The sequence below is a fragment of the Diabrotica virgifera genome, chromosome 7, assembly GCF_917563875.1.
Source record: "Diabrotica virgifera virgifera chromosome 7, PGI_DIABVI_V3a".
Taxonomy (NCBI): domain Eukaryota; kingdom Metazoa; phylum Arthropoda; class Insecta; order Coleoptera; family Chrysomelidae; genus Diabrotica; species Diabrotica virgifera.
Genome location: NC_065449.1, coordinates 209,422 through 221,142, shown reverse-complemented (window position 1 = coordinate 221,142; position 11,721 = coordinate 209,422). Strand labels below are relative to the sequence as shown.

At 32.4% G+C, this 11,721-nt stretch overlaps 1 protein-coding gene across 2 annotated transcripts; it reads right to left on the bottom strand.

Annotated features, from left to right (window-relative positions):
* Window positions 1–3,054: 3,054 nt before the first annotated feature.
* On the bottom strand, window positions 3,055–10,459 carry LOC114328452 (protein singles bar). Of its 2 annotated transcripts, XM_028277306.2 has the most exons (5): window positions 10,264–10,459; window positions 9,996–10,208; window positions 7,527–7,709; window positions 6,166–6,306; window positions 3,055–3,255 (listed from the first exon to the last, which is right to left on the bottom strand). In XM_028277306.2, exons 2-5 carry the CDS (start codon window positions 10,134–10,136, stop codon window positions 3,178–3,180), a joined length of 543 nt encoding a protein of 180 aa, XP_028133107.2. In that variant the 5' UTR covers window positions 10,137–10,208; window positions 10,264–10,459; the 3' UTR covers window positions 3,055–3,177. The 2 variants fall into 2 exon arrangements, with proteins under 2 accessions (XP_028133107.2, XP_028133108.2); XM_028277307.2 differs by having other exon boundaries at window positions 9,996–10,458.
* Window positions 10,460–11,721: the final 1,262 nt, after the last annotated feature.

Genomic DNA, 11,721 nt, shown 5'->3' with positions numbered 1-11,721 from the left:
GTTATAAGGTTTCGAACGTCAGACTACGAAAATGCCCCATGTATTTTGTCGGACAGAATTCCAATTGATTTGTTACCTTTTTATTAAACTTTGATGCAAAAATCAGACTACTATTTATCACCAACACAATTCCTTTCATTTGCCATGTTCTACGTGTCGGACTTACTAAAATGCCCAACATATTTGTCAAACAAACATTTGTTCATATATGAATTTTTCATATAAAATTTGGTATTGAATAAACTTGAAAACAACCGGCTATTTTTCACAATCATAAACTTGTTAGGATGACAAGTTTCACAATTAAAATCAAGTTTCCACAATTATTAAAGCTTCTCCTGTTCCAGTGTTCCCATACATCAAAGTTTGTTCGACTAGACACCGTTAAGCTATTAACAAATTTTCAGCTTGCTATTATAGTAAACTTTTTTTGGAATGCGGACTTCAGGTCTCTGAGTTTGGCCGATAGTTTTTTGGTATTTCAGAATGTTTTAAGCAGAGCTACCACATTTGCTTTGCGACATAGTTTTGGAATTTTGTACGATATCATAAAACTAACTTTTTTTTGCTTTAGAGCAAAACTAACTTATTAATTTAAATTTTTCTTGCATATTATTTTTATCATTTATTTTTGAAAATGAAAATGAAAGACAGTTTATATTTCTTTTCGATTCAGAGGCAATGCACAATCTCCAGACAGCTTCTTCTTCTTCTTGTAGTTTTTTCTCCTATCGGAAGTTGGCTATCATCACAGCTATCCGTACCTTATTGACGGCTGCTCTGAAGAGATCTGCTGAGCTGCAACTATACCACTTCTCAGTTTCTAAGTTTCTCAGCCAGGAAATTCTTCTTCTACCTATAGATCTTTTACCCTTTATTTTACCTTGCATTATGAGCCTTAATATCTCATATTTCGCACCTCTGGTAATGTGGCTTAAATATTCTAGCTTCCTTGTTTTGATGTTCTTTATCACCTCGCAGTCCTTTTGCAGCTTTCTTAACACGTCTGCATTTGTAACTCGTTGGATCCATGGTATTTTCAAAATCCTTCTATAGCACCACATCTCAAAGGCTTCCAACTTCTTTATATTTTCTACTTTTAGTGTCCAGCTTTCCACTCCATACAACAAAGTCGAGAACACGTAGGACCTTAAGGCTCTTATCCTCAGCTCCAGAGGAAGGTCTCAATTAACAAACATCTTTTTCATTTTTATAAATGCTTGTCTTGCAATTTCAATGCGTGTCCTGATTTCTCTACCCTGGTCATTGTTTTCATTTACCCATGTTCCCAGATATTTGTAGTTATTCACTCTTGATGTAATCTATTTAGTAAGTTTTACAGTGCATCTAGACTGTCTGCAAAAATAGCGGTGTCGTCTGCGAATCTTATGTTGTTCAAGATTTTTCGGTTTCAGCTTCGCTGTACAGATTGAATAACAATGGAGACAACACGCAACCCTGTCTAACACTTCTCTTAATTTTTATGGCCTCTGTTTCGACATTTTCGATTTTAACCGTTGCTTTTTGATTCCAGTACAGATTGACAATAACCCGTATATCTCGACTGTCCACATTCTTCTCTTTTAAAAGTTTTATTAGTTTCTGATGTCATACTCTATCAAAAGCCTTTTGATAATCTATAAAGCAGACATAGAGATCTTGGTTCATATCTAGTCGTCTTTGCGCGAGAACGTTAAAAGCGAACAGAGCCTCTCTCGTTCCTAGTCCTCCTCTGAAACCAAACTGGGTGTCACCTATATCTTCCTCTATTTCTTTGTATAGTCTTTCATGTATTATTTTGAGGAATATCTTAAGTGTGTGGCTTATTAAAGAAATTGTTCTGTACTGGGAGCATTCTGTCGCATGTATTGACTTTGGTAGTGTTACAAATGTGGACAGCAACCAGTCCTGGGGTATTACTCCTGTTGTATATACCTTGTTGAACAGATCTAAAAGTACATGCAGTGTTTCTTCGTCAATGCATTTAATTAGCTCAGTGGGTATCTGATCTGGGCCTACTGCTTTTGCGGTCTTTGCATTTCTAATTGCCTGTTCTAATTCGCACATTATTATTTTCGGTCCTGTTTGTTCCTGTGGTTCTTTTTGTATTATTATATCATCGTCGAATAGTTTCATTATGTATTCCTGCCAAAACCTTAATTTATCTTTGATGTCTGCGATGAGTTTACAGTTATCCAGACAGCTGTTTCTGTTTTATTACGATGTCCTCAGTGGAGCTGCGTGCACACTTCTGAATCTAAACGAAACCAAACTGTCTATTTAAGTGGAATTTCAAAAATAGTTTAAAATCCACTTTTAGGACGCTGTAGCGACATCCCTTAAAAAAAGAGAAAAGTCCCAGATACAAAATACACTATTAACATAATAGTGAATAATAATTTAAATCTGAAACTTTTCTTATTGGAACCCCTTTCTGGTACCTTTTTTCTTGAAAGTCTTTCAGGCCTTTTTTCCTAGACGAATGAAAGCGGAATGTGACTGCATATTTTAGAGTCCTTTTCGCTTTCTTTATTCGTCGTCTCTTGTCTTATAAATTGTAAAAGTCAGAGATTAAATATGTTCCCAGAAAAGGGGTTACAATAAGAAAAGTGTCAGATTTAAATAATAATCATACTATTATTTTAATAGTGAATTTTGTATCTGAAACTTTTCTCTTTTCTTTTATTTATTTTTGGATTTGAAGTTTAAAATTGTTTTTGAGACTGAATGCATGTTGTCAAAAATTTCTAATTATGTCCTCGATCTAAATAATTTAATATCTTTCGTATTCGGCGGTAAGTTATTTCCCCATTATAAGTCATGCTTACTTGGCTGCCATTTTACGCAGGAAGGAATCTCATTTTCAACGTTTGTTCGAATTCTAGTTTTAATCGATCGAAGCATTGTCATCTGGTTGGTATGCAGGGAGTAATATTATATTATATAAAGAGTTTCTGCATATGACAGAAATACATTATTGAGACAGTGAGGAAACTATTGTATATGTATGTAGAAAAACCTAAAAGAACGAAATGAAAGATATCAAAAGAGAAATTAAGTAATATATGTATATAATATTTATTTAAACATGCTGACTAGAAAAGGTATAATATTAAATATACATGTGAATAACTTATAAAAATACAATGAAAAAACATGTCTGTGTTTGTCAATATCTTATCTAAATCCTTTAAAATATTGGTATGACTTATATCCATCGTAGGCATAAATACACCCAAGAATTGTACCCATCATCTGGAAAGAAAAATTGAATCATAATAATTATTTAATACCTAAAAACATAGTTTTTTAATGACATCAAAGTCTTAGTCCAGAGAAATAAGATTTTTCTCGTGACACATCCCCCTCCAGGTCGAAACCAAATTTTTTTAGTAGTATGGACATCTATATCAATAACCTATATGTTTCCTGCAGCCGATTTTGATGATGTACATAGTTATAAACAAATGAAGATCAAAAAACGGTAGATTTTCGCTTTTTTCGTCTATAACCAAAAAGTTAAGCATTTTAAACAAATTTGAGAGTAAGGACCTCATAATTCGTCTAAAAAATTTCAATATGACGTTCGCTGAATATGTCTATCCTTATTAGTTGCTTAGAAAATTGCAAAATAAATCATAAATTTTGAGTTTATATAAATATTCATAACTTATGTAAAAATTAACTTAAAACTTTCTTATTACACGAATTGCTGAGACTTCTGGTGCTTAAATTATATTTTAAATTTCAAAGCAATTGGTCAAATAGTTTAAAAGTTATTTAATTTGTTTATCCCAAATTCATTTTTTTTGCAACACTACAAGTCGGAAAATTATGAGGTTGCAGTAAGACTTCTGACAGTTTATGGAAGAAGAAAACTTGACTTATTTAAAAAAAAATTATAAAAAATAATTTTAAACAGTGTAAAATTATTTTGCAAAAACACGTCGATTCTTTGCTTACTTATAAACAATTAAAGTAACTTTTTAACCGTTACCCGTAAAAAATTATTTTTTCATATTTGGAAAGACTGAATTTTTATACGCATTTAGAAAGAAAAACAATTGTCCTAGGACACTTAGGGACGAAGTTAGCCCCTCCCCTTTTTTTAATTCACATGATTTTGCAAAATGATTTTGCAGTATTTAGAATTATTTTTTTTGTCATTTTTTTTAATTAAATTAATAGTATAAATCTTCTTCTTTCATAAACTATCCAAAGTATTACTGTAATTTCATCATTTTCCGACTTATAGCGTTGCAAACAAAATTAATTTGGGATAAACAAATTAAATACCTTTTAAACTATTTGACCAATTGCTTTGAAATTTAGGGTATGCTTTAAGCACCAGAAGTCTCAGCATTCCGTGTAATAAGAACGTTCTAAGTTAATTTTTACATAAGTTATAAATATTTGTAAAAACTCAAAATTTTTGATTTATTTTACAATTTTCTAAGCAACCAATAAGGATAGACATATTCAACGAACGCCATATTAACAGTTTTTTATACGATTTATGAGTTTCTCCGTCTCAAATTTGTTTAAAATGCTTAACTTTTTGGTTATAGACGAAAAAAGTTTTTTGATCTTCATTTGTTTATAACTATGTATCATCATCAAAATCGGCCGCAGGAAACATATACGTTATTAATATAGATGTCCATACTACTCAAAAAATTTGGTTTCGGCCTGGAGGGGGTTGTGTCCCGAACAGGATATTTTTTTTCCTTATTTCTCTGAACTTTATTTTAATATTGATGAATGAGTTTGAAATGCAATATAGCTTTTGGTCCTTCTTCTTCTTGTGGTGCTTTCTCCGTTAGTGGAGGTTAGCGACTACACTGGCAAATCTGTCCAATGCGACTCTAAACAAAGATGTTGAATCAAGGCCGGTCCAGTCTCTGATAGTTCTAAGCCATGAAATCTGGCGCCTACCGGAACCCCGTTTTCCTTCAGTCTCACCCTGGATGATCAGTTGCGCGAGGCGGTACTTTTCGTTTCTCATTATGTGTCCCAGGTATCTAACTTTTCTGACTCTAATGATTTTTAGCTGTTCTCTATCTGTACCTATTCTCCTCAGAACATTTTCGTTGGTGGTGTGAGTTGTTCAAGGTACCTACTTTCAAGATTCTTCTATAAAGCCAGAGTTTAAAGGCTTCTAACTTGTTCATCAGTGTTATGTTGAGTGTCTAGGCCTCCATTCCATACAAAAGTATTGACCACACATAGCAATGCATAAAACGACACATCTAAGGCTGATATTAATGCTACTGTTACAAAATAAACTTTTTATTTTGATAAACCCTTGTCGAGTTACCTCTATTCTCGCTCTTTTTCTTGTTTATAATCAAGCTGATTATTGAACCAGAAACCAAGATATTTGTATTGGTTTACGTATTCAAGCTGTTGATGTTTCATATATATCGGAAGGGGTAAATTTTTGTTCCTTGATATTTTCATAACTTTGGTCTTCGCAGTATTCATCTTCATCCCATTCTTTCACAACTCTCAGTAAACCTATTTAACAGTGTCCTGAAGACTATGGTCCGAATCAATCATTAATACCGTGTCATCTGCATAGCGGATGTTACTTACTCTTTGACCGTTTATCCTGATTCCTTCTGAAGAGTGCGATAAAGCGTTCGCAAATATTACCTCCAAGTAGACGTTAAACAGTATCGGTGATAGCACACAACCCTGTCTGATACCTAGTTGTATTTCAATTGGCCTTGACGTATTACCATTGGTCTTTATGATTGCTGTCTGATTCCAATAAATAGATTGCCTCTATAATTTTAGTATCTCTTCTGTAGACTTCAATGTCGTTCAATATTTCTATCAAGGTCCTGTGCTGCTCCCGCTCGAACGCTTTCTCAAAATCTATAAAACAGACAAAAAGGTCTCCTTGCTAATTTTTGCACCTTTGTGCCAGAGTTTGAAGACAGAATATTGCCTCTCGTGTCTTCATACCTTTCCTGAAGCGAAATTGTTCTTGACCGGTGACCTCGTCACATCTTCTATATACATATTCTGTTCTGTATGATTCGCAAGAAAAGCTTCAGAATGCTATTTAATAGACTTATAAGGCGGAAGTCCTGGCATAATTTGGCGTTCTTCTTTTGGTCCAACTATACTAAATAATCGCTTTTAGTTGGTAATACTTACGTAAGCAGCACTCATTGCGGGATAGACTTGGAAAAATGGAGTAATGACGTACATTGGTTGAAGAAATGTATTCACAGCCCATCCTAAATACGAACACGATCCAAAATAACTTAATGCAGCTACTCCATTGAAAAGAGTTTCCTAAAATCAAATAAAAGTATTTTGTAAATAGAAAAGATTTAAACAAAAAAAAATTATTGTTAATGTAGTTTTGGTTTAGAAAGCACCTATGTTTAACGGCGGATTTTTGATTCGTTAAGTAAAATTTTCAATCTATAATAGATGCACCTATATATCCTCATTTGCATCAAACGTCCTTAGATGAAAAGGCAGTGTTGAGCAGTATTCCTTAACATTTCACGCCTTTTATGGATATCACATGTTTTTAATACCCTACTATTAGGTAATTAGGCTAACGCACAAACTATTGAAAACTTTTAACTTGGGTGATTATAAAATAAACTGTATTATATACAGTGATGAGCGCGCTAATAACCGGAAAAATAACGCAAAAGATGGAAAACATAATACATGGCGAAACAAAAAGAGATGAAACTAGTGGAGGTGGAAATTATCGTTATAAACGTATAAATGAACATTACATTACATAGTTACCCTTAGACGTATCAGAGGAGTATGAAAACCGTCATTGTGACAGTAGAATTTTATAAAATACATACTCCTGTCACAGACGCCTAAAGGTGGGAAACTATGTAATGTAATGTTAATTTATAAGTTTATATCAATAATTTCCACCTCGACTAATTTCATCTCTTTTTGTTTCGTAACGTATTATGTTTTCCATCTTTTGCGTTATTTTGCCGGTTATTAGCGCGCTCGTATAGTGATGAATGCGATAATAACCAGCAAAATAACGTAAAAGAAGTAAAACATAGTATATTGTGAAATAAAAAGAGATGAAATTAGTCGAGGTGGAAATTATCGATATAAACCTATAAATTAACATTACATTACATAGTTTCTCAGCTTTAGGCGTCTGTGACAGGAGTATTTTATAAAATTCTTCTGTCACAGTGACAGTTGTCATATTCCTCCTATACGTATAAAGGTGGGAAACTATGTAATGTAATGTTAATTTATACGTTTAGATCGATACTTTCCACTTCTACTAATTTCATCTTTTTTTACTTCAATGTTTTCCATCTGCTGGTCCTCGATTTTTGACCCTTCGCTTCATTATCGAACGTATTCGTATCTGTTTAGTGTTTAGTGTACAGATAGCGAATGATCGATAACGAAGCGAAGGGTCAAAAATCAAGGTCCTGTTGCGTTATTTTGCTCGTTCATCACTGTATTCTCACGTGCATTCATTTTTATTAAAAATAACCATTTGTACTTACAAACAAAGAAGATCTCAGCAAATTCAGTGACTTTTGGGAGCATACGTAGCTAAACAGGAGAAGAAAACTAGTTAGGAGGCACCACGAAGCTGTAGATAAAAAGGACTGGTACGATGAACCAATCGTCGAAGCGTAACCTGCACCAAAATTTAGAGCCAGACTTTGACAGAAGAAACCTAGAAGCTAATATAATAAAATTGTTTTAAAAATCTATAATATTTACGTGAATGTTTGTTGATATACCCTCTTGAAATGGTAGTAATTCTGTAAAACTACAAAGTTTTCAAAAATTACATTTTTTGAGACGTCGTATCATTTGAATTAAATTTTTGAGATTTTTTTGAATGAAGCATCACTTAGTAAGATGTTTGAAAAGTAAGTTGTGAAAATTTGATAGTTACATAAGTAAAATTGTATTAGTTACACATTTTTAAATCATTTTTAAACAAAATTCATGTAAGTTTCACTTTCCGCCCACACTGTACTTATGTCCATAGGTATATATTATGTCTTTTTATTATGACTGTAAGATACCTTTATTGTTTTTATATCATTTCCAATTTGTAAAATTTAATTTGATTATTTATTTAAAGAATTATATTAAAATAACTCAACTGTGCGCTTCGCCGTACGTTACTATCGCCGAACTCAACAGTGCGCCAATGTTTATGAGAAGGGTAACTTTAGCGTTATAAATAAAAAATTATAGAAGCTCTAGATTTTAATTTTAGAAAAATCTTTATATAAGGTTGTTTGTGTAAAATTTTCTGAATTTTTCAATGGTCAGTTTTCAAAAGTCATTTTTTTCTAAGATTTATAGGAATTTAAAAGAACAACTAATTTCGCAGTTCATTTGTTAAATAAAAAATTAAGCACCCACTTTTGGAGTAGAAATGGTTGATATGTTGTTTATACAAAATTCTATCTTATTTGATTTTTGAAGTCATACTTCTTTACGATCGAGGGTGAAATTTTATAATTCCTTGGCGCATGCGCAGACAGACAGTATGTAGTTCGTTGCTAATCTTTCAAATTATGTATGTATCAGCGCAAATAAGTCATTAAAAGAATATATTAGTGTTTTTAGTAAATGTATTATTTATTATAATTTTTGTGTCTTTGGATTTGTCTTCCTCGGTAGTAAGATAAAATATCTATTTTTATACTTCACTTTGATCTACTTGTCACCGTGATGTGTAATTATATCCAACACGTCAATAGCACGGGGCTTGATAGCTCGGTTGGTATAGCATTGGACCAGAGATCGAGAGATCGCGGGTTCAAATCCCGGACAATTCATATTCATTTTTGAAGTTATACTTCTTTACCGGAGATAGAGGGTGATTTTTTTATATGTTAAAACCTATCAGCCCGGCGCATGCGCATTATAATTCTGATTGGATGTTCAAATGACATGTCAAAAATTATCCGATATGGCAGCTGTGGTTTGGAGGTAAAGGTAAAGGTAAACAAATGTATAATATATTAGTTTTATTGTCGTGAGGACAGAAACAAAAAAGTTTATAATATTGTAGTGACTTTTAAATAGTTTTTAAAAGCAACAGGTACGTAATAATTGTTAATGTATCATGGATATAAACCTACCTATTTGATCTGCCAAAATACACAGTATGTAATACTTTTATTTATATAATTTGATTACCATCAAAATTTCTATCAATATTCACCTAATATATTGTTTTTTTACTCTATGTTTTGTTGTATTTTTTCAATTCTAAATCATTTCAATTCAAAATTAAAATAATTTGATCAATTTTCAAAATATCAAAATATCACAAGTTTAATCCGTTTAGTTAGTCGATCTTCTTAACTAATGACACATAGTGTCCGAGGCTAAGCGGAGAAGGCGACTGAATTCCAATACCAACCGCTCTTATCAGCGCTGGTTCGAGTCCCAATAGAAACTTTCTTTTTTGTTTTTTTTTTAATACAGTTTATGATTGTAAGTATATTTATTATATAATTGTATTTTCAGAAAATACGTATTTAGTTAAAAAAATTTTCGACAATTAATGTTCAGACATCATTTGTGGCTTGTTTAATGTGTTTGTGTGTGTTTTATTCTTTTATTATTTTAATTTTTGGCACTGTTCTAATAAAAATGTTTGAGAAGTAGTAAGTATAAATTAGTTTAATATTTAAACAAAATATGAATAAAAAGTATATTAATCTCCTTTAAATCATATAATAGAAGTATAACTTCTTACGTGCGTACAAAGTACACACACATTCTTTTTTTTTTATTTTGGGTATTGGTTAATTTTTGGTAATTATTGTTAATTTTTGGTATTGTAACTGTCAAGTATATTTATTTTTAAGAGATTATATAATAGAAGTATAAATTCTTACGTGCGTACAAAATACACACACATTCTTTTTTTCCGTAAGCAAAAAGTCTATTGACTCCCCTATATAATAAAATTAATAATTAAATGGAAAACTACTTACTATTTCGGCTAGTTTAATAATGCCTTCCGGACTTTTCAAAACTTGCAGTTGTAAACATGTGCAGCATCGACAAAAGCAACAATTTATTCCACCCTGGCTAGCGGCACTGTGGACCGCCACTATTGTTGGGCCTCTAGCCATATTTGATATTTCACAAATGTACCTATGTAGATCACTTCAAAATTCAATTGATACTATTAAAAAATATAGGTCCTACAATTTATTAAAAGTAAATAATAACACATTAACCTATTATAATTTGAACAACCCCAACCCGATGTGTGTAGAAGTTTTGACTAGACGAAATATAAACTCTGTAGGGGGCGACGTACTTCGTACTTTTATTGTCACTTTTCTCTCGTTTCCAATGAGGGTATTCGGTCGCGCTATTTTTGGAATCTCACAAATGAAAATATTTAGATCTTCCTGTGTGACATTTCCTGAGAGACACGAGACGAGATATCTACAGTGCGAAATATTTTGCACACTTTCACTAATGTGAATCATTTCTTTATATTACGGCACTCGCTATTATATACCTACACGGGTCACAAAAAGTATCGCATAATTTTTGAAACAGAAAAAAGTTCAAAAATAATTTTTAATTTTTAGCAGAATGTTATAATACTCGTCTATCGTCTTCTTTAGGTGCCTACAAACCCATAACATTAAGAGTTGAAGCGTGTTTTAAAAAAAACATTAAACAATACGTTGTTTTAAACAGAATATTTATTTTGGACATTTGTTTTCGATAATTTTGATCTGTGCACTAGGTATGTCTGCTTGAGTTTTCAATGAGGAGGTGAGTTCTTACAAAAAATGAATAATATAAAGTCAGAACAAGCAGTCTAAATTGTAGGTTTAATTGGAGGTGGACGTTCGCAGCAATATATTGCTGATGTTATGGGAATCCACCAACCCAGCGTTTCAAGAGCTTTAATTAAAGCTCTTAAGAAGGTTTAATTCTTAAGACGGTACTTATAGAGAAAGTAGAGGATACACTAGATAACTAGAAGACCAGTTTCAGGGTGTCCCAGATGCACGAATCCCGCAGATGAACGTTATTTACATCTGCAGACTTTGGTTTACGCATCACGTTCTAGCTAGACAACTGCGAAATGATCTTTACACACTACACAGCCCTTAATGTTTAAATAAGTGTCAATTCGGTTAGAAACAGATTAAGGGAATTTGGAATCAGAGCCAGAATGCCTTCTACTGCTCCACTGTTAACGAGGGCACATATCGTATGGAACGTTTAAGTTTTGTACCAGGATTGGGAAATTGACGACTTGGCTAATATTCCTTTTATAAATGAGTCAAGATTTGCTTTTGTGGACCAGACAGTACAAAGTGTCTGAAGTGTGAAGAATCATTCCGTAGTTGACGTAAAACCAAATACAGTGATATATAGGTACATAAGAAATTCATATCGAAAACAAAGGAGAATGGGTAGCGGTATGACATATCGCATGCCAGAGTCTACGTCCTAAATCTTCAGTACTTAAGGGTTAACAATTCACGTAGTACTTTTTTTTATTTAATTTTATTTCTTTGGTCAAGACCAATTAGCCAGCACCTAGTACTTAAGCTATTCATTGTCGCTATTCTTATAAGTCTAACCTGTTATATTTAATGTCCGACTGGTATATTATTTAAAAATAATGACATGATTTTTGCGTCAGTTAAGTATGATATTATAATGCCCTAGGGCGTTATTTCCTAG